At 33.7% G+C, this 22,523-nt stretch overlaps 2 protein-coding genes across 2 annotated transcripts; both read left to right on the top strand.

Annotated features, from left to right (window-relative positions):
* The first annotated feature begins 6,327 nt into the window (after positions 1-6,327).
* Positions 6,328-7,826, top strand: LOC132622867 (small ribosomal subunit protein mL103 (rPPR7)-like). The gene has a single exon (XM_060337537.1). It carries the CDS (start codon positions 6,427-6,429, stop codon positions 7,648-7,650), a length of 1,224 nt encoding a protein of 407 aa, XP_060193520.1. The 5' UTR covers positions 6,328-6,426; the 3' UTR covers positions 7,651-7,826.
* Positions 7,827-18,283: 10,457 nt separating this feature from the next.
* LOC132623854 (probable polyol transporter 6) lies at positions 18,284-21,245 on the top strand. The gene is made up of 3 exons (XM_060338662.1): positions 18,284-18,624; positions 19,278-19,955; positions 20,296-21,245. Exons 1-3 carry the CDS (start codon positions 18,528-18,530, stop codon positions 21,012-21,014), a joined length of 1,494 nt encoding a protein of 497 aa, XP_060194645.1. The 5' UTR covers positions 18,284-18,527; the 3' UTR covers positions 21,015-21,245.
* The last annotated feature ends 1,278 nt before the right edge of the window (positions 21,246-22,523 follow it).

Genomic DNA, 22,523 nt, shown 5'->3' with positions numbered 1-22,523 from the left:
CATAACACACGATTAAGGAAAGAGAAATCCTTATATCATGGCTCTATCGCACGATCTATGAAGAAAGAAAGTCATTCATTCCTAAATGCCCGTAGCCTCCTGTTTATAAGTGTGGCGTGCAACACACCCATAAACAAGACTCTACTGGACACAACTCGTAGACACACCCTAGGACGGAACTGCTTTTATACCACTTTTGTCACAACCCAACCGGAGAGCCATGACGTGCACCCGGAGCTAACCCAGCAGGCACCATTTATCATACTTCTACAATCATATCTAGGTGAGCCATATGGCCTACTCATAATCTCTATGCATCAATAACACCATTTTCATCGGGCTAAGACACTTTTATAGCAATATCAACGACTATGCCCATATATATATAGCATGCCGATAAGGCTGTCAAAATGATATACAAAAATATGAGCCGACAAGGCTAAAAGACATCTAGCTATACACAACTGCTATAAGCCTCTGGGAAGAGTATGTAGCATCATAAAGACAAGACAGGCCCTGCCATGCCCATATATATACACAAAAGAATAGTATCAACAACGGCAGCTCCGAATCAAATGGAGCTCCTCTAAGCAGTCTCTGGATAAGCAGCCTACGGATCAAGTCTATCTCCCTATCCACCTGCGGGCATGACGCAGCGTCCACAAACAAAAGGACGTCAGTACGAACAATGTACTGAGTATGTAAGGCATAAGCAGTAACATAATAATAGCATGAAGGATAACATGAGATAGAAGAGTCATGAAGTAGTAGAGCCATATATACCTCTAGCGACGTTCATCGTATTCTTTTTCTAGTGAAAACCTTCCATTACATACACACACACACACATATACACACACACACACACACACACACACACACACACATATATATATATATATATACGCACACACACACATAGGAGTACATAAGTATCATTAACATCATCATCACTATATCTTTCCTTAGAGGACCAACTACCGTAGGATGAGATCAACAATATCATAACAGTATCAAGACTTGTGAGCTTTGGCACTTCTAGAAATGGAGTCATCATGAAGGACATTATGGATTTCACGTGAAGGTATATAACAATGGAATCATGCCTTAAGAAAGAAGGGTTAGCCTTACATACCTTTACGTCTTCTTAACTACTTAACGTTCACCACCAAAGCTTGAGAAATCTACATTTAAAAGGATTCATATCAAGGTTAAGTCTTAACGACACTCTTAAGTGAAAACTAATATAATTCGTAAGCTAGCGAAAATTGGGCGGCATTTCCCCTATTTCATCTACTTCTACTAATTTCCAAAACAACTCCAAAACAACAACGACATTATCAACAATACCATAATTACGGGGCTTCATTCAAGTTAAGCATCATCCAATCCCCACAACTCCTTTTCATGATCATTCATAATAATAGCTACAACACAACACCATTTATACTTACATACAATACTTCCTCAACATCATTAGTATCACCCATATCAAGATTATACTCATAACATGCCAAGAATCACAATTCGAGTTAACCTATAGCTCACAATATCCTTAAATTCATACATGAACTCTATTTTCACTTTTCTTCCTTTACACACATGGTATAACAATCAAACAACCTTAACCATATGTAAAAGATGTGAAATCTTACCTTAATCACTCAAGAACAAGTCTCGGATCAATTTACTCCACTAAAGTGAAGTCTCCAACATCAACACCATAGGAAATCTTGAGTTCCACAAACCCTAGTAAGTTTCTTAGCACTTGAACCTCTTGATTCTTTTAAATTTTCTTGGATTTTGTCTTGGATTAGCTTATGGCCTTGTAGAGAGGTTTTTGGAGAGTTCAAAAATCTGATTTGGGGAAATAATGAGTCCAAATGATATGAAATGAAATATATAAAGCGTAACTTAAAATCCCATCGAGCAATCCTACACCCACTTTGATGGACCGTCAAAATTCCTACGGTCCGTCAAAATGCTCCGTCAAACTGCCCAGCCAAACATGGCTTACTGTGACTATTTTACGCTGGAAAATACCATTTGACGGGCCACAGAAATTTTTGCGGTCCGTCAAATTGATCCGTCAAAATGTTCTGCCCCAGTAGTCTGTCTTAAAACACCCATAACTTGTTACTCCGATGGCTCATTAACAAACGGTTTGTTGTATTGGAAACTAGACTCAATGAACTTCAAATTGGACAGAAAACACACACCAAAACTCCTAATATTCTAGGAGATATACCTCTCTTAAGTTGAACCAAAATCTTGTCTAAAATTTGACCAAGTTTTCCCAAAGTTCCGACAAACCTAATTTCCTTAATTCGCTTGTTCTCAAATCCTTCCATAGCTTATTTCATGAACTTAAACCCCCCATAACTATAAGATAGGAACATATAATCTCATATATCCTAGAAGATAACTCCAGTTTCCACGATTAGGACAACCAACACCTAACGAATTTCAACGTACAAAACTACGAGGTGTAACACTGAGGCTCTGTTCTTGAGGAACACCTTAAAAGGTGGAGACTTGCACTTTGGATGGAGCAATTTTCGGATTGTGCAAAAATGATTCTTGTCTTGAAAGATGATGTCTTTATATGCAAGGGGAGAGAGAGAGTAGAAGAGACCACTTATGAAATCCGGACCGCTAATCAATCGGCCTTGCTGAGGTGCTGCTGTACAATTGCATTTTACTTTTCAGCAGCACACTTTACAACTGTGGATTTGGACTTTCAACGCTTCAGTGACCAGGTCTTTTATCTGGAGGAACCTGGTCCCTCATCTGTTCTTTGAACAAGTTGTAAGTACTAGCTACACTGTCAGTAGCTCTACAGCTGCGCTGTTGGCTGAGCAGCCTGGAGACCTGATCCCATCTGGTCCTTCTGAATCAACATATCTGGTCTCTCATATATGAGCAAATCCTGTAGGCTTCTGATCTTGCAAGGAGCATGTTAGAATAGCAGCATATGAGATATCATAAGGTTAACCAAGTTCAGATAGTTGAACCTAATTGTATCTGGTTCCTTAGGGTGTGTCATGTCATCAAAACATATCATTTCTTATCATGTCATATTTAAAACTTCAAATATCAAAGTTTTCACTTCTTTTTTAAATTTGTTTTCGATCAAATTATGTCATACGAATTGAAACAAAGAGAATAGTTAATATGAGAGTTGTACGGGGTCATTTGGTTTAGAGACAAGCAATGCAAGAAGGATTAGTAATGTATAGTTTGCAACGCAGAATAATTTTACAAATAAAAATGAAATTTCAAATCTCTATAAAAGCGAACTATTTGGTCACGAACTATAGTCTTCTGTTTATTCGACTGACTGATTTGAATCTATTAGACATTATTCTAGTAGTGCTTAGTCATGCCGTCTCTTTTCGTCTTCACTTGTATGCTTTTCGATCAATTTTTTTGCAACTCATTTCTCCGATTCAAAAATTTCTACATCAGCTCTTCTTCACATATCACTTAAGTAATAGTATGGACCATTCTTAAGAAGATAATTTATTTCTTCTAGAATGCGTACTGTTCACTTAGTATTAAAAGATTGATTAGCGCTTTTTACGAATATATATTATTTTACTCAAACACCGACCAAAAAGAATCATGGCTTCGCTAGTTATAAAAACTTTTTAAGCTTTTTTTATCCCTCTAACCGCAACGGTGGCCGAGATGGTTGAGCAGGTAATCTTCCAAATTGAAGGTATTTAAGTTTGAAATCCCCTTCATGCTTTCTCGGCCAAGCTCGTCCACGAAGCTTCCCTAGTGCAATCTACTTCTCCAGTATAGCATGCGAGCTATTACACCATTGTGACTTTCCTTTGTCATACCCAAAAAGTAAAAAAATAAAAACTCTTCCCATCGCTCTAATAGACTTTTTTTTTTCCCTTGTTCTGTTGTTCCTAATTTCATCACCTTCCTCTCTTTTTTCCCCTATTATCTTTTCTACTAGTGCACGTGCCCGCGCTTCGCGCGGCTTGAATTTACAGAATAAATTTTCATCTCTGATATCCAAAGAGCCATCAAGTAGGTCAAATTTCTTGCACTTATTTAACAAATTTTATATGATTTTTCTATTGTACGTATAATATTCTAACATATATTTTCTTTTCATCGGGGAGTTTAGCTTTAGTGCATTGATAATTTTTCTCTTCTTTTATTTATGTAATATTGGATTGAGATGAACTTAAAAAGAGTTACATGAATTGCGGAAATTCATATAGTCGATCACAATTTGTTTGTAGGCACAATTATTATTGTTATTCATTTTCCAAAACAAACAAAAAAGTAAAATCTCTTTTATTTTCTCCAATTCTCATTTTATATGTAGAAAAACAGAGATAAAGGTAACAGATCAAAGAGAATTAAGGTATCATTGAGCTATTTTAAAAAAAAGTACTGTATCTAATAAAACTTAAGAAAAATATAAAAAAATGAGGGCGGGAAGGATGAATAGACATTCACCATATTCACATAATGAGTGATCACGTTTCTTTCAACTCCCTCCATGACAGTTGCCTACAAAAAAGAAACTTGAGGGGAAAAAAGGTATAATATTGGTATATTGTTGATTGTGTCCCAAAGAGCTTCTAAGAAAATATCACTGATAACATAACTTCTTACTCCCTGCTACATTCAACAATTACTAATAGGCATTCACTATATTCACATAATGAGTTATAATAATTCTTTCAACTCCCTCCATGACAGTTGCCTACAAAAGAGAAACTTGAGGGAAAAGAAGGCATAATATTGGTATATATATTCTTGTGCCCCAAAGAACTCATAGAAAAATATCACTGATAACATAAGTTCTTACTACTTGCTACAATCAACAATTTAAGCATCAATTTAAGTGAAAAAAATTACTACTAAATAGGGTGTTGTTAATTGAAAATAAAACTAAAAAACGAAGAAATAGAAAAATAACTATTTCACAATCAAACGCATAACGATCAATTAAATTCAAATTTTGATAAGCATTATTGTTACCAAGAATCATCTTAAATGTTGTACAACATAAAAGAAATGTATGTTTTCGTGACTTGTATTTTGCTCATAACTAAACTATTGTGAAATGTAAAATGTCCTAGATGTCGTTGTTCTTGATCTTACTATCTTATCCGCACCTACTGTGCTACTTCCCCCGGAAGGAGCCGCGCAGCCGCCTCCCCGTTCCACCAATTCTCCGGCTTCTAAATGATGGAAATTTCACGACGCCTAATTTTGTATTACTTTCTTAAGAACTTGGTGCCAACAAATACAATGGCTAAGGATAGGTTCTTTCATTGGGGAGAGAAGAGGCTATTTGCAGAAGTTGAAACATAACTTTTACCAAAAAAAATTATCGGTCCATGTACATGTAATTCCTTATCTGGAACTCCATGTTCATGTGTAGGAATTATTGGAAGATCACATTTTATAGTATAGTTTTAACCTCTAAGAAGTTTTTTAGTTGTTTTAGTATTTAATGCCCTTTTGGTATCCCTTATTCTACTTGGAAAACGTTTAGGTATTTTGATGAAGTCTCGGCAGTTACTATGAAGAAGACTTTAAGGAAATTTAAGGTGAAAATTAAAGAGCAAATTAAATAGATTGAAGGAGAGAAATGGAGAAACCAAAAAAAGAGGAGAGAAATTAATACTAATGCTTTTAACACTCATTATAATCACATTTTAACGTGCATGAAATAAAAATTTACATGTGCAAGAATGAAGAAGCAGTGAATGAGAAGTCGTGGCATGGTTAAGATGGGCAATTAAGATGGATTTAAAAGTTATTTTCCAGTTAAATGACTTTTCAGATTTTTGATTTTTGCACTTTTTAAAATAGCACATAATTTTTTAAAATAGGAAAATGGTCAAAAAAATTGATGAAAAAGATAAATACTAATGGAGGTCATAGAGAGGTGTCACATTACTTTATCTATGTCTAGCTTTATATTATATATAGATATAGATTGGTTATGAAGGAAAGGAACGTGGGTGTAGAAAAGGACGGGTATAAAAAAGTTTCATGCATAGCTCATAATGTTTTGAAAGGTTTGAGTAGTAAATATTGAGACATTTAAGTATAAACATTAAAGATTAAAAATGAATAGAGAAGTAGTAATTGACACATTTATTTTTGAATAATAAGTAATAAGTAAATAGAAATGTTATGTAGAAAAAACTCATAAAAATCCAAAAAAAGGAGAAAAAAGATAAATGCCAATAGAGGCCATAGAGAGGTGCCACATAGGATTGTCTATGCCTAACTTTATATTATATATAGATTAGTACAACTCCATATTATTAACTAAAAAAAATGAAATATCAAATTAGAAGGGGGACTAAACCTAAAGGATTGTGTTAAGAAAGGGGATTCTCATTTTATTCCAAACCCCCCAGCCACCCTAAACCCTAACAAATGTCTTCTTCCATTTCCCTACGCGTCGCCCGCCACCTCTCAACCACGGCCACGTCATCAACATGGAACACAACAATCTCCATCTCCAAGGCGAAATCCAAGCTCAAATCCGAACACGATCCAGACAAAGCCTTAAAAATCTACTCTTCCGTTTCTAACCATTACACTTGCCCTTTATCCTCACGTTATGCTCAAGAATACACTGTCAAACGTCTCGCTAAATCCCATCGTTTCTCTGATATCGAAGCTTTCCTCGAATCTCACAAAAATGACAAGAAAATTACCCAAGAACCCTTTTTGTCATCCATTATTCGTTCTTATGGATTAGCTGGAATGTTTGATCAGGCACTTAAAACTTACATCCAAATGGACGACTTAGGTACCCCCAGATCAGCAAATTCGTTCAATGTCCTTCTCTCAGCTTGTGTTAACTCGAAAAAATATGATTGTGTCCACCAACTGTTCGATGAAATGCCTAAGAAGCATGGGTTTTTACCTGATAAAGTTTCGTATGGGGTGTTGATTAGGTCGTATTGTGAAATGGGGAAACCTGAATTGGCGATCGAGAAACTTAAGGAGATGGAAGAGAAAGGTGTTGAAATTACGGTGGTGATTTTCACGACGATATTGCATTCGTGGTATAAGGGAGGAAAGAGTGATGAAGCGGAGAGGATTTGGAATGAGATGGTGAAACGAGGTTGTGGGCCCGATGTTGGTGCGTATAATGTAAAGATTATGAATATTCAGGGTGGTGATCCTGAGGGAGTTAAGGGTTTACTTGAGGAAATGAGTAATGTGGGGTTAAAACCGGACACGATTAGTTATAATTATTTGATGTCTTGTTATTGTAGGAATGGGATGATGGATAAAGCTGAGAAAGTTTATGAGGATTTGGAAACGAATGGGTGTAATCCAAATGCATCGACTTTTAGAACGTTGATATTCTATTTGTGTAAGAATGAACAGTTTGAGACGGGGTTTAAGGTATTTAAAGAAAGTGTGAGAGCAAACAAGATTCCGGATGTTAATACACTAAAGTATTTGGTGCATGGTTTGGTGAAGAGTTCAAAGGTGAAAGATGCAAAAGAGATGATTAGGACAATGAAGAAGAAGTTCCCTCCTAATGTCGTGAAAGTTTGGACCAAGTTAGAAGACGAGCTCGAGCTTGGTTTGGCTAAAGTTGAAGTCGGTGATATCAAGTCTAGTGAGACTGATGTTGTTTAGTAATGAATTTTGTTCGAGATAGCTGTGGAAGCGTTGTAGACAGCTTCATAACTGTTGAGGGACTTTACATTAGTGATATATTTTTTTTTTTTTGTCATAAAGATGTGAGTTAGCACTTGGCGCCAACATTTTCGATGCCATTTATTTTTGAAAGCTAATATACATCTTTGCATGAAGTTTCGCAGTGCTTTTGAAGGCTGCAAATGCCAATTCTATGGTCTGAATGTTCTGTTGCTTAATTGCTTTTTCCTTCTAAATGAGATTATCGAGGATACACACATTAAAAATATTAACCAAATTTGCCTGACGTAGAGGCAATCAAGAAAGCCGCATAAGTGAATATATATAATCCAACCAATCTCCCATTGAGTCATCTGAATAATCATATAATCTCCACACTGGTAAGAATTTAATTCATAACTTTGGTGGATGGTCTAATGCTGAGGTTCTTTCTCTATGATGCTGCTTGTCTAACGAGTTCAAAGATTCTTGCAGACGCTTTCTTTAATGTTGTACTTTTCTGGACACTTATCTAGCTTGTGGAGGAAACATGATTATGGTAAATCATATTTGTGGTTAGAAACAAAGATGCTACAGTTTTTTTGATTTCTTGAATGAATTTACCTTATGTTTGTTGCCTGTGGTAGAAATTCAGGGAGCTTAATCATAATTTCCACATAAAAAGTGTTTTTTACATCTTCTTCATCCAAAAGTGTGTTTTGTACATGTAACTGCAAAAATGTTACTTAAAGTACAGAATGAAAATGGGAAGCCTCGATATACCATTTTTAGGAATATGAAGTTGTTACAAATCCAAAAATCTCGTCTCATTTCTCTTATGCCACACATGATCTTTGATGTTCTTGCATCCTTGAAACAGACATTCGGCGCCTTCTTTTTTTTGCATATCCCCCTTCTCGGAGGGTGTCACGATAAATTTGCCAAGTCTCATAAATGTAGAATTCCAGTTTTCTTGTGACTTTGATTTAGTACCGCACTTCTCATTGAAGTTTATGAGGCGTTCACTTTGTGGTTAGATTTTGATGTATTTAATTTCTTCCCAGATAACAAGAAAGACCCTGAAACACGAAATTCCGCTGGTTTTGGTTTGTTAGTGATGATGGTTTTGGGGCACCTGATGCAGCAAAGCCATCTTTTAATTTCTTAACTCCTTCCCCTTTTGAAGTACCAATCTCACCTTATTGAGATAGACACAATATTCCAACATTAAGGGTCCGTTTGGCCATGAAATTTTTTCACTTTTTTTCGGAAAACGTTTTCACTTTATTTGAAAATCAACGTTTGGCCATGGAATTTGGAAAACACCAAAAAATTTGTTTTCACTTTCAATACATTTAAACAACCAAATATTCTTTGCAAAAACTATAACCAAACACAACTCCATCTTCAACTCCAACTCCAAAATACCAAATACCAAATAAAGTGAAAAATATTTGGTTTTCATGGCCAAACGCCTACTAAAATTTCATGTAAAGGGATTATTTTTATATGTATGGCTTAGCTATTTTGTGTTTTGGAGACTATGCTGTGAGTCTGAATTTGCAAAGTTTAGTATCTGATGTGCCAGCATGATATATGGTTCAACAACAACAACCAACCAACCCAGTATAATCCCACAGGTGGGGTTTGGGGTGGGTAGAGTATACGCAGACCTTACCCCTACCTTTGAAGGTACGGAGGCTGTTTCCGATAGATCCTCATCTCAAGGAGAGATGAAAAGGAAGCAGTAATAATAAGCAATAACAACAACAAGATAATAAAATGAACTGGAAGAAACAATCAGGTAGTACCAGAGATTTAAGAATAGGCAAACGTAAAGTCCAACCATGGTCCATGATGACTTTCCATTGGAATTGCATAGAGTAAAGGTGATTGCTTAGAAGTGGAATATTTCAGAATTTATCTGTTTTGGTTGGATTAATTTGTTTGATATTAATTTATATTATTAATTTTTCCGAATATTTAGCATTAGCAATTTCTATGCTTTGTCTGGCCAAATTTTTTAGATTGCTTGTGTAATTGATTGTCCATATAAATGTGAAAGTGATTTATTTTTTAAGTTAGGACTGAAGTTTTTGTTTTTATTCTGGAGGAACAGGGGGTTAATGGTTTCTGGAAGACCATTTGCATGGATTTTGGTTGTAACTGTTGCATTCTAACATGGCATAGCAGATATTTCCAAGAAATCTTTTAGGACGTATCCATGAGTAGCTGTGGAACTACTGGCTGGGGGAGCGCAACCTATTGTTCCTCTGTTTTGTGTGTACACAACAATCTGAGTACGAACTACACGTCTATCTATGCCTTGATAGGTATAGTTATATGGTGCTTGTGTTGGTGGGTTAGCAAGTAGTTTGTATTATAGTCAGTGGAGGAGCCAAAATTTTACTTAAGGGGGTTCAAAAATATAAAGAAATAGACAAACAAAGAAGCCAAGGGGGTTCAATCTCTACTATATATACATAAAAAAATAATTTTTACCTTGCCTATACAGTTTAATTATTCGCGGAAGGGGGTTCGGATCCCTTGGCCCTTATTGGCTGATTATAGTCAACGTGTGTTCCAACTGTTCTTGACACCATTGTTATTATATTAAAAAAGCACCAATCTGAATATGAATCTCACATGTATATGCTTCGACATGCAGTGACACCCCCGGGGGGGGGGGGGGGGGAGGGGCGCTGTATACAACATGAAGGCTGGGGTCACCTCCCTGTTTCCATATCCCACCCCTAGCTCGTAAACATACATATGTCAAACGTGATTATAGATCTGTACTGATACTTGATAGGACATTTCCCTTGGTACTTGAAAAGAAAACCTCTTAACTCTTTCCTCAATTTTCATAACCCCTTTCCCTTTTGTCTCAATTTGCACTTATCGTTAAAAAGTCTTGATTTTGTATTTTGATTTTGGATCTTAGTTGTAAAAAGTGAACAATGAAAGTTGTTTAGGGTAGTCTTGACACTTTTAAGGACATATGAAGGAGACATTTTTGGTGGTCACGGTGGACAAATAATCAATGAGATGGAGATGTTAGCGTATTGGACATGCATCTCCCAAGTGTGTCATAAATTGTGTTGAATATGGTGATCAAGTGGACAAAATGGTTGATTTAGAAGTCCTTTTCTTGGGGTACTCTGATGGGCTTGGTGATTTGAATTATGGTGCTTGCCTATCTGATAGATTGGGTATTATCCAGAAGTTCATTTCTTAAATATGGGCTTGGGCATTTGAGCCTAGAATCCAACTTTGTAACTTTCTTTTAATGCCACATGAACATGGATGGGTACTAATACTACTGTAACACCTATTGGTTACGTATGCATCAATGCAAGCGAAGGGTTCATGTCACCAATTCTATGCAAGCTTATCAGATGGGCAAAACAGCCAGGAAGTGAAAAATTTCCATCTCATTCAGACATGGAGTATAGTTTTCTCCGTTGAGTTTAAGTTATATACATTATTAGTGTAACAGGTTTTTTTGTTTTTTGTTTTTATATTTTCATGGAAACGCATGGAGGAGAAGTCAGCTGGGGTGCTTGTTCTGGCCATTGAATCTGCAATTCCCCTCAGACTCAGCCAGGTGCCTAGGGAAGATCATTAAGTTTAGGGGTATAACAATATTTGCAAAGGATTTTTTCGAATTATTTTGATTTGTGAAGAGTAGGAATTTAGAACCCCAAAAAGCTATAAATATTAGCTGCCTAACTAGCCTGACCATTACATAAGATGTAAGTCTACTGTGTTTATTTTTTTTAAAACCTTTTTGTTTGTAATGCATATAGTCAATAGGAAGTGATTGTATTTAAAATGGACCTGTATGTGCCAATTGATTCATGGCTAAACAATAGTTAGTGACTAAGATCCCTAAAAGAGTATGGTGATTCGATAAAAAGGGTTCTTGCTAAAGCAGTTGATCATGTTTCTCTGGGTGATTGTGAACTGTCCAAGCATGTACTCCACACTTATTAATGTGCATTTCTGACAAGGTTCTTGGGCGATCCTATTCCTGATCCAAATATTTACTTGATCACGATTTTTTCATTAAATATTATTAATTTTAACAAGATCGTGACTTCATTTACTTTTTGTGCTGTTTCTGGATATATAAAATAAAAATGAATTAATGAACCGACGTGTGATGTCAAACAAAAAGTTAGATGTTTTGATTATTATACTTCGAAAGTTCGGATGCTATCATTCTTTATTTGATAGAAAGCACTAATTTTTGGGTCAATAACCAGTCTACACTTACAAGGATATAAAATTGCCCATCAATTGACCATGAGGCTTCTTAAAGATTCGCATCATTGCAAAACTATTTTTTAGTGATTTGAGATAAAAATAAAATTTAGTGATTTGAGATAAAAAATTTGTACTTTAAGGTTTTGTTCTAGAAGTTAGTATTGATAAATGATCGTGTATTATTGAAAAGTTGTCATTTGTGATTTTTGTTACAATGTCTAATATATGGCTATCAATTTAAAATTGACTTACTTATAAATAGAGTAATTGGGTATCTTGCAAAGATGAAGATTTCATGTGGGTTAGTTATATAGTATTTGTAATTATAGATATTTTATTAGTTGACATAATGACATGCTATGTTAATGTATCTTGACAGATATCTTTTGTAGACGTTATTCTTAGTGTATGATTCTTTGACATTGATATTCCCTTTAAAAGTGTAACATAGTTGTCCATGTGAAAAAATTTACTACGGCAAATACATTTAGCTATTGTTTGACAGTACTTTATTAATGTCATTGGGAAAAATAATCCCACTAAAAGTTATCATATGATAAGGGAACGTAACAAACGCTAAAAACGTCGTTATAAAAAGATTTTATGTGAGATACAATAACATAATATATTTGTCTCTCATAGACTAAATATCTATAGTTAGTTAGTCACAAATAATATATAATTAATTTAACTAAATTCATATTGTTGGCCTTTTCAGTAAATATTTAATTCAACTATTTTGTCCGTGTAATAATACATAGTATCCATTTTCATCTTTCCAACAATTGTATTTATTTTAATGAAAAATGTATTCTTCTTATATAAATTATTTATTGATTCACGGGATGCACACGTGCGACGCACGTACACTTAAGACTAGTTAAGTTTAAAAGTGTTTAAAATAAGCCAAAATCAAGAAGTTGCTCAACCCTAATTTTTTTTTTTTTTTTTTGCTTAAAAACCATTTTGGTTTGACCAACAACTTTACCCTTTTATCCCTCATATTTTTTGTTAATTCCAATACTACCCTTAGTTCTAACTGCTTATTTATAAAATAACTTTCAGCACTTAAAAAGTACTTTAAGCACTGATTCTTAAAAGCTAATTTTTTCCAGCTAATTCAAACGGGCTTCCAATCTCTAAACTATACATTTTTGGTCATTTTCTCGATTTTCCTAAAGGAGACAAGTTAGCAAATATTAAACTAATAATTAAGCAAACCACTGGATAAAACTTTTTGCGGGGCTTGAAGGGCCACATCCTAAGGAGATATAATGTAGGTAGTCTATTTTGATGCGAACACTCGTGACTGATTCTACGGTTCGAACATGTAACTTATAAATCATGTGAAAATAACTTTACTTTAAAGACCATTTTCTAATAATGAATGAGATTATTAATTCAACCTTTACTTAATTACAAGTAAGAAGTCCTGCATTTGTCTCTCTTAAACTACTAAAAGTAATTAGCTAATGCCGCTCATATCGTATATTTAATTCCTTGATATCATTACATTGCACAAAGTGAAGAATTAGACCTTCTCATTTCTGGATTTCCCAAATGGAAGGACACATGTATGGTGAAGTTTCCCCGAAAATTTTGCTGGTTCACGACTTGGGGATATTAAATTATTAATTAGTAAGGGATAAATATTGATTATTAATCAATTTAATTTTAAATGATAAAAGTTAAAAGTGATAATTTTAAATTGTCTTATGCTAATTGGTAAAACTTATCGTTTTTCAAAGTTTTACAAAAAATAGACGACAATAATATATTTACGTGGAATATAAAAACAATTGACTTAAGTACTAGTAACAAACGTCGTACCACTGACTTCTTGTGTAAATTGTGCGCATGTAAACTTTTCCGTCTTGTCTGGTGGATATACACCGGGGCGGTCCTATGTGGTTTCAAGTGAGTTCATATGAATCCACTTCGTTGAAAAATAACACTGTATATATATGTATATTTAATTTGTTTTTAAAAAATATATATGTATATATAGTGTTATTTATATATTTCTTATATATTGAACTCACTTGATAAAAATCCTAGATCCGCCACTGTATACACGTATGAAAAGAGAAAGATGAAAATACTGTATTAGGTACATAGTATTTAGAACATCTTTCATCACTTTTGATTTTCCAGGAAGATAGTTTGTAGACATCGAAATTTTATGAGGCTCTCCAATCCATCTTCAAACTCTAAGGCCCATTAGTGTTTCAAGGGACACATATTTCCTTGAAAAGACATCTTGAAAATTCCATAAACTTTCTTGGATATTCACAAATAGATATGGATATTTCTTGATAATCAAATACTTCAAAAAGATCCACAATAGCCTTTCATGAAGATCAAATATACCCCAAAAAAGTCCACATCCAAATCATCCTACGTTCGAGAAATATGCTACTAACGGCCCTCGAATCACGGAGAAAATTTAGAGAGAAGAATCAAAGGATAATAGATTTATACTCACAAATATTCATTAATAAAATCTCTTTATATTTGTGGTTGCAGTTTATTTTTCAAATTTGAAAATTTGTTGCAAACAATAGTAATTCTGCATAATATCTCCATCAAATTCTCTTATTACCTACCCAATATAAAGCCCGACGGTTTGGTTGATCAAAGGTCGAAGTATCTATGCAACTTGGCCAATACGTGCTTTGTATATATGCATGACCTACCATTTAATTCGTATAGTAACAAAATGTGACAAATAAAAACCCTACAAGTATAAATTCTGAGCTAATTGCAACCTAAATTGATAAAGAAGTCCATATCATGCTCAGCCTATCGACTTTGACCTTTGAGAGTAGAATTGTGACAATAAATAATTACTCGTATATAAGAGTGTGGCTTAACAATTAATGAAGTGAGTAAAATTCATAAGAAATCACGAATTAATTTTTTATAATGATAAGATACTAGTGATTTTAATTTTATCTGTCTGAGCTTTGATAACAAAATCATTCACTACATGTATTTATTTGAGATAATAAATATTAAAAATAATTGAGATACGCACGAGATATCTAGATAATGCCCTTATAAATTAATGGCATGATAATGATTACTCCCATCACCCTCAGCTATTCATGGGCATATATATATAGTTGACTTAACGTTAGGTCATTAGCCTCTTCTGAAAAGGATACCCTAGCTTATTCTAAATATCTATGCCATTACCAATACGTCATGGGTTATTAAACTATTACACTACAGTCCTACACTTGATGGAGTTAGGACATACATAGGTGGTTGCAAATTGTAAATCTTTTTCTTGTTAAAAAATGCATAAGAGACAAACTAAACATTATAAAACCAAATGGTATATCAAACAGAATCTACTGTATTCATGACCAATTCAAAGTTGAGATCTCAAAATGAGGTGGATAATACGGGTTGCCAAAAGCAATATTTTATTTCTAATAAAATTATGGCACAAAAAGAGGTAGGTTGTTTAGATAAAGATGAGTACTGAGTGGTGACTCTCTAATTTTATAGGTAACGATTGACAAGTTAGGAAATTAAGGCCCAAGTATGAATAGTGGTTGTTCCTCCCGGTCCATTTTACTTGTCATAATTATTAAAAAGTAAAACTTACATAAATAGCTACCTTTTATTGGTTTCTAACTAGATATAACTATAAAATATAAAATTACCAAGTGTAGCTACTTTTCTTTAAAAATCGTGTATTTCTGTTTTTTTTTTTTTTAAATATAGAGAAATACAGTGAATAGTAAACACGCTCCAGTGAAATCAGGAGCTATTTATGGAACATATTTTTTGAAATACAGTGAAATACACAGAAATATAAAATCGGGTTGAGTAAAAATAGGCTATATTTTTTTAACAGATTCTTCTTTTTCTTTTTTAATGGTAAGTTAAATTAAATCAACCATATTTCAAGCATTCCATAATAGCTCACGAATCTCTCTCAACTTTTATCACAATCAAAACTTTTTGAATTCAAAAACCACTAAAGATCTGAAAACTTCCAAATATAAAAAAATATGCGTTGGAATACAATGATATATGGTTGGTTGTTTAAGAAATATAAAGTTGTAGTATGCGAATATACAATGGAATTCAATAAAATATATCATAAACTATTTCATAAATTAGAAATACAAAAATCGTGAAAGCAAAGTGGAGTAAAAATAGGCTCACACCAAAAAAAAAAAAAAAAGATAAATACATTTCAATACAGTGAAATAGTACACTGAAATATAATGAAAAATTAGATATATTGTTTGTTGATACACAGAAATACACTGAAATATACTGAAACATTTTATCAAACACTTGGTGGGCATGAAGCTTCCCAACTCTCATCAATGGTGTTTCTACAACAACAGCCTATTCTCTTGCTCATAGATGATGCTACAATACTATTCTTCATCACTCATAAGATAAACAACACCACATGATTAGCAAACATAAGAAGGATTTTCCTCTTATTTCGGCCTATCCATGAAGATTTAGCAAACGAATTGTTATGGCTGAGCTTCGGCCATTAGCTGGAGATCCTCCACTGATTTTCTTGTTGCCACTGGTGTATTTTTGCTTGGATTATCAATATCCGCCAATAAAATGGAGAGTTAGAGCTTGTTGAAGATACTCTAACAACGACTGAAAATATAAAAAAAAATCGAATGAAAAGTGAAGGTAAAGACGATGAAATTTTTGAACAATTGAAGAGAAATACAACAAATAACATAACGAAAATTAGTTACCTGTAGAGATTGAGTAACTAATAAGGAAGAAGAAGAAATCGTGCTAATTATGGTGAAGAATAATGGGAGTAAAATACGGTTGTGAATTGAAGATGTGAGAGAAAAATATTTGAAAAAAAAAAAAGAGATTGTGGGTAAGTGGGAGAGAGGTACCTTATTTTTAGGGAAATACACTGCAGTTACAAAAACAAGTTATAGATGGTAATTTGATAAATAATTAAGCTATCAAAAATAATTAAAAAAAAAAGGTAGCTATTACTAATAAATAAGTCTTAGAGATAGTTATGGGCTGTAAATTTTCCTATTAAAAATTACTTGATCAACATTATTTGTCATTTTAAAAAATTCAGATAGAATTAATTTATCTATCACCTACCTTTATCCTTGCTCTAATAAATGTTGAGAGATACTAATGTAGTGAAAGAAAAGAAGGGTATTAAATTGAGATCAAAGAATAAATTGGGTAATATAATCAAATGATCGTTTTGGTTAATGTTTTTTTAAAGAACGTGCAAAGAGCAAACTTGACTAGGAGCCCGTTTGGATTGGCTTATAAGTTGGCTTATAAGCTGTTTTCAGCTTTTTTGAGTGTTTGACTGGCAAGCTTAAAGTCATTTTATGCTTAAAATAAGCTCAAAAAAATAATTGGACCCATTTGACTTAGTTTATCTAAAGCAGCTTATAAGCTGTTTCAAAAAAAATAAGTTGGACTACCCCAACTTATTTTTTTCAGCTTATAAGCTGCAAATAGCTTTAAGCTGTAAGCCAATCCAAACGGGCTCTAGTAAGATGGACAGAAGAAAGTATATACTTAGGCCCGTTTTAATCCAAAACTAGCTTAGAGACGTTTGTTTTAAGAATAAAATTTGATTTCTGAAATAAGACCAAAATATTTTTCAAAAAACAAAACGCTGAAAGGCAAATTATTATAAACATCAAGACAAATGCTTTCTAAAAAATCTTTTCTGCAAGATGTAAAGACACTTTTCACCAAATTAAGTTGATTTTCAGAAACTTAGCCGAACTAGTTTTCCAAATACTAAATCAAAACCAAATCCAACAGCATTTAGGATTAACCCTAATTTAAGGTTTCCAATGTGAATTGTGTATGGTTACACTTACATGTCCCCGAAAAGTGAGGTCGGCAGCGGCTGAAACATCTTACCAAGACCATAATTAGATATTTATTAGCACTCAATATTTACATAATACGATTCATACAAAAACAATTTAGCTTTAAGAATTATAAATAAAATTTAAAATACATACCACTTAATCATATCTAAGTTATATAATTATGTGTAATAGTTTTGTTGAAAATTGACAATAAAACATCGAGTGGGCAAAAGCTTTATTCCTGTACAAATGATGATCTAAAGTCAAATTTGACCTCCAAAAAGAATAATCAAAGTTAATGCTCCATCCAAGGTCGGCGTTGGATACGGGGGGTTACTGGTCAGTCCTATCAAGACTTGGTAGACTTGTAATTCTTATCCACTTATAAATTCAAACATGGTAAGTTTTATACTCATTAATTATATTTATTCCAAATAAAGAGGAAAGTATAATTAGAACAGGATATGTTTTCTATATATAGACCCCAAATAAGAAAAGATAAAAGGGTAGAGATCTGGTTGTCTTAATATCATTGATCTTCTGTTTTCCAATTGCCTAATTCTGTAGCTGTAATACATGCATTAGATTAAAAGTTATCACAAAATATCAGTGGGTTCCACAAGTGCATGAAGTGTCATAGGATTTCACTGCTATCTATACTATACATACATATCAATCAACTAAGAATTGTAGGATTATAGAAACAAAAATTTTCACATTGAGAGCGTATTGCATTGAAAAGTGATGGAGAAGGTTAGTGGAGAAAACCCCACAAAGATTAACAAATATGCTTGTGCTTGTGCCATTGTTGCATCCATGATATCTATCATCTTTGGCTATGGTCAGTTCTCTACTCCTATATTTCCTTTTCCATGATATCTTTTCTTTAGACCTGGCGAATTTGAAACTTATTAATCTAGATTCACGTCGGATGAGCCCACCAAGGGGTAAATTTTCACTAACGAGATTCAAAGCATAAAAAAAAAAATTAGGGAATTCAACATCTACTATATATGCATAACATTTTTTGGACCTTATATGTTTAGTATAAGGTGAAAGGGGAACTCCTTGAGCCCCTAGATCTGCCCTCAGGTAAATTACCAAAATTTCTTTTTTCATAAGGCTTGAACTCGAAGTCTCTCATCAAAGCTAAAAGAGTTCCAATCATCCCACCACATGCACCACTTGAGGGTCATTTTACAGTGCATGAACTGGTTACTTGCCTCTTCCTTTGAGAAGAGAAGATGAATGGAATTTAACAAACAAACAAGTATAGCTTTATTATGATGGATGATTCTTTTCCAAGAACAGCATCATTTTGATTTATTACTAGATTTTTCCATGCATATATAGAATGATTGAGTTTCTTTATCTATAACATGCTTGTAATATTTCACTGCTATAAATCAGCCTCCTTAATTACACAAAAAAAGTTACTATTACAAGAAATTTGTTTTCTTAACAGTCTAACAAGAATTTATGTTTTGACTTCAGATACTGGTGTGATGAGTGGAGCAATGATCTTTGTCAAAAAAGAATTCAAAATCAATGATGCAAAAACAGAAGTACTAGCAGGGATCCTAAATCTATGTGCTTTAGTTGGCTCACTTTGTGCTGGAAGAACCTCTGATTATATTGGCCGACGTTACACCATAGTGGTAGCTTCCTTAATTTTCTTGTGTGGATCCGTTATAATGGGATACGGACCAAGTTACCCGATTTTATTATTAGGCCGATGTGTTGCTGGAGTTGGTGTAGGTTTCGCGCTTATGATTGCACCGGTTTATTCAGCAGAAGTTTCATCTCCATCATCGCGTGGATTCCTAACGTCACTGCCAGAAATTGGAATTAGCACTGGGATCTTACTTGGTTATTTGTCTAATTATATTTTTTCAGGATTGCCTCTGAGACTTGGCTGGAGAATAATGTTAGGAATTGCAGCAATTCCTTCACTTTTCTTGGCAATTGGCATTTTAAAAATGCCCGAGTCCCCTAGATGGCTCATCATGAAAGGCCGTCTAGGAGAAGCCAAGAAAATAATGTATAAAGTTTCTAACGACCCTCAAGAAGCTGAATTCCGATTGAGGGCGGTTAAACAAGCTGTAGGTATCGATGAAAATTGTGATGATGACATTGTAGAGATTCCGGATTCAGCAAAGTCACAAGGCGAAGGTATTACTTGAATTTGCGATTTTATTACTATATTTGGATTTTACATTTTTGACAAAAGAAAATAAAAATCTTTCATATTTGGGTAACCCCTTTCTTGGAACAAATTCTGGACTTCTTCCCAGAAGAACACAATAAGATTCCAATGCAGTCACTAAAAGAGTTTTGTTTTGCGGAGATTCTCTCCATAGTTTTATATTAATTTCATCATATGTAGGTTAATTGACTAAACGGTATTAAAGATTATGCCTTTCTTAGTGTACTTTTTGTTTCTAATTTATCATCGTTAAAGATTTGTAATTGTTACCATTCGCATGACGCCTTTTAATTTCTATCTCAACAGATATTTGGAAAGAATTGCTGCTAAAACCAACCCCATCACTTAGATGGATTTTAATTGCTGGTGTGGGGATTCATTTCTTTGAACATGCAACTGGTATTGAAGCTGTGATATTGTACAGTCATAAAATCTTTGACAAAGCAGGGGTTCATGACCATAAGCACCAAATTCTTGCAACAGTTGGTGTTGGATTAACTAAGTTTACTTTTATAGTGGTGTCCACTTTCTTGATTGACAAAGTTGGTAGGAGAAAATTGTTGTTGACAAGTGTAAGTGGCATGGTGGTGACATTAACTGGACTTGGGATTTTCTTGACTGTAGCAGAGAACTCTGGTGGCAAACTTATTTGGGCTTTGGTGCTTAGCATAATTACAACTTATGCATTTGTGATGTTTTTCAACATTGGGCTTGGCCCTGTTACTTGGGTATATAGTGCTGAGATTTTCCCTCTTAAGTTCAGAGCTTTGGGAGCTGGAATTGGTGTTGCAGTTAACAGGTTGATGAATGCTACAGTTTCTATGAGTTTTTTGTCAATTTCTACAGCAATTACAACAGGAGGTGCATTCTTCTTGTTTGCTGGGATATCAGTGGTGGCTTTGACATTTTTTTACTTTTTCTTGCCTGAGACTAAAGGAAAGTCTTTGGAAGAAATGGAAGCTGTTTTCACTAGAGGCAGACGTTCTGAGAATGTTAACAAAGAGGTGGAGATTGGAAAATGTTAGTGGCTTCAATTATTTATTATGCTTTAAATTTTTGTATGGCTATCCCAAGGCATAGCCAGTTTTAAGATTGGACGAAGGAGGAGGGTTGCCTTAGGTTGACGACTAGTGTAGAAATAGTTATGTTTTTATTTACTAGTGGACATATTTCAAGGGAAGAATTTTCCGACTTCGCTCCTATATATGTCAAAATATTGGAAATAAAATTCTCTTTCACTATAAAGGAAAAGTAATTATAACATTTGGTGTGTCCAACGTATGATTTTTCTCACAAAAACACATTTGGTGTTTACTGAATACTGAAATTAACCAGAAAGTGTTTAGAAGTTAATTTGACCAGCTTTTAAGCACTTGGATTTATGAGAATACAAACTAAGTTGTGTTCAAATTTCAGCAAAGACGAAAAAAATTAAATGACTTCTTCTCATATGCTTAAATTTTGATTGATAAAATTGCAAAATATACGTGTTGAGAACAGATAAAAAATAGCTAATGAAATAGTAGAACTGCAAAAGCGCAAGCTGACCCACATGCAAGTATGCAACAATGTTATATCTGTTAAAAGTTTGTAAACTAAGTCCATGTTTATGTAGAATAGTTTTCCTTGCAAAAAGGCAAAAAAAAGGAGGAAACTATTTTATCTAGTTTTATAACTAAATTTTCCATAGGATTTAATTTTGGTTTGTTTTACCTTTTTGTTATAACCATCATTCTCTATGATTCCTTGACATTTAGCATTATAATCTATATATTGTCCGAATGTATGGTCTTTTAACATGATTACATTTAGATATTTTTGGTATATATAAAGTGAGAAGCCATTTTTTCCTCCTTAGTGCTCTCACTTAATTAATTGGTGACTTCTTAAATAACTTCTCTTTCACTATTTTTTTTAAGTAGATTTCACCCTACCATCTTAAATATTTTGACATGATTTTTCGACAACCTTCACTTCTAAGATCAATTTAAATCAAGTACACTCAAATTTGGTAGGACGTCTTTCTAAAATATTAGACGAATATTTAGACACTTTGGGTTCACAATCAATTTAGATCTATTTCAGGGCAAAAAGAAGAGTTTTGATAAAGAATTTCTAAAAACATTGTGTATAGATTAATTAGCTTATATTATACTAGTTCCCAAGAGTCCTATTATGCCCAAAAAATAAGAACAGGCACAAGTTGTCATTGCTTTTTCTAAACCCATCCAAATAAGTGTATAGAAAAAAAAAAAAAAAAAACTCTTTGAAATGCTATTTTAAAACCAAACAAAATCCTTTACTTTCATAAAGGTTGATGGAATTGATATATACATACAAGCGGAATGACATGAGTTCTTGGCAACATAGATTCCAATGAGCATACAGCTGGTGGGATTTTTAATTTCTATTTTTACTGATGAAATCGAAAGTGGAGAAAAAGGGAAGAGGGTAAAAATATAAAAGAGACAAAAGCTAGAGTGACCTGTCTCATTCATCCAAATAGAGTCCTGGAGATATATTAAGAGCCCGGA

The sequence above is a fragment of the Lycium barbarum genome, chromosome 12, assembly GCF_019175385.1.
Source record: "Lycium barbarum isolate Lr01 chromosome 12, ASM1917538v2, whole genome shotgun sequence".
In the NCBI taxonomy this organism is placed as follows: Eukaryota; Viridiplantae; Streptophyta; class Magnoliopsida; order Solanales; family Solanaceae; genus Lycium; species Lycium barbarum.
Note: the sequence above shows the minus strand (reverse complement) of the source record. Positions and strands in the feature narration are given on the sequence as shown.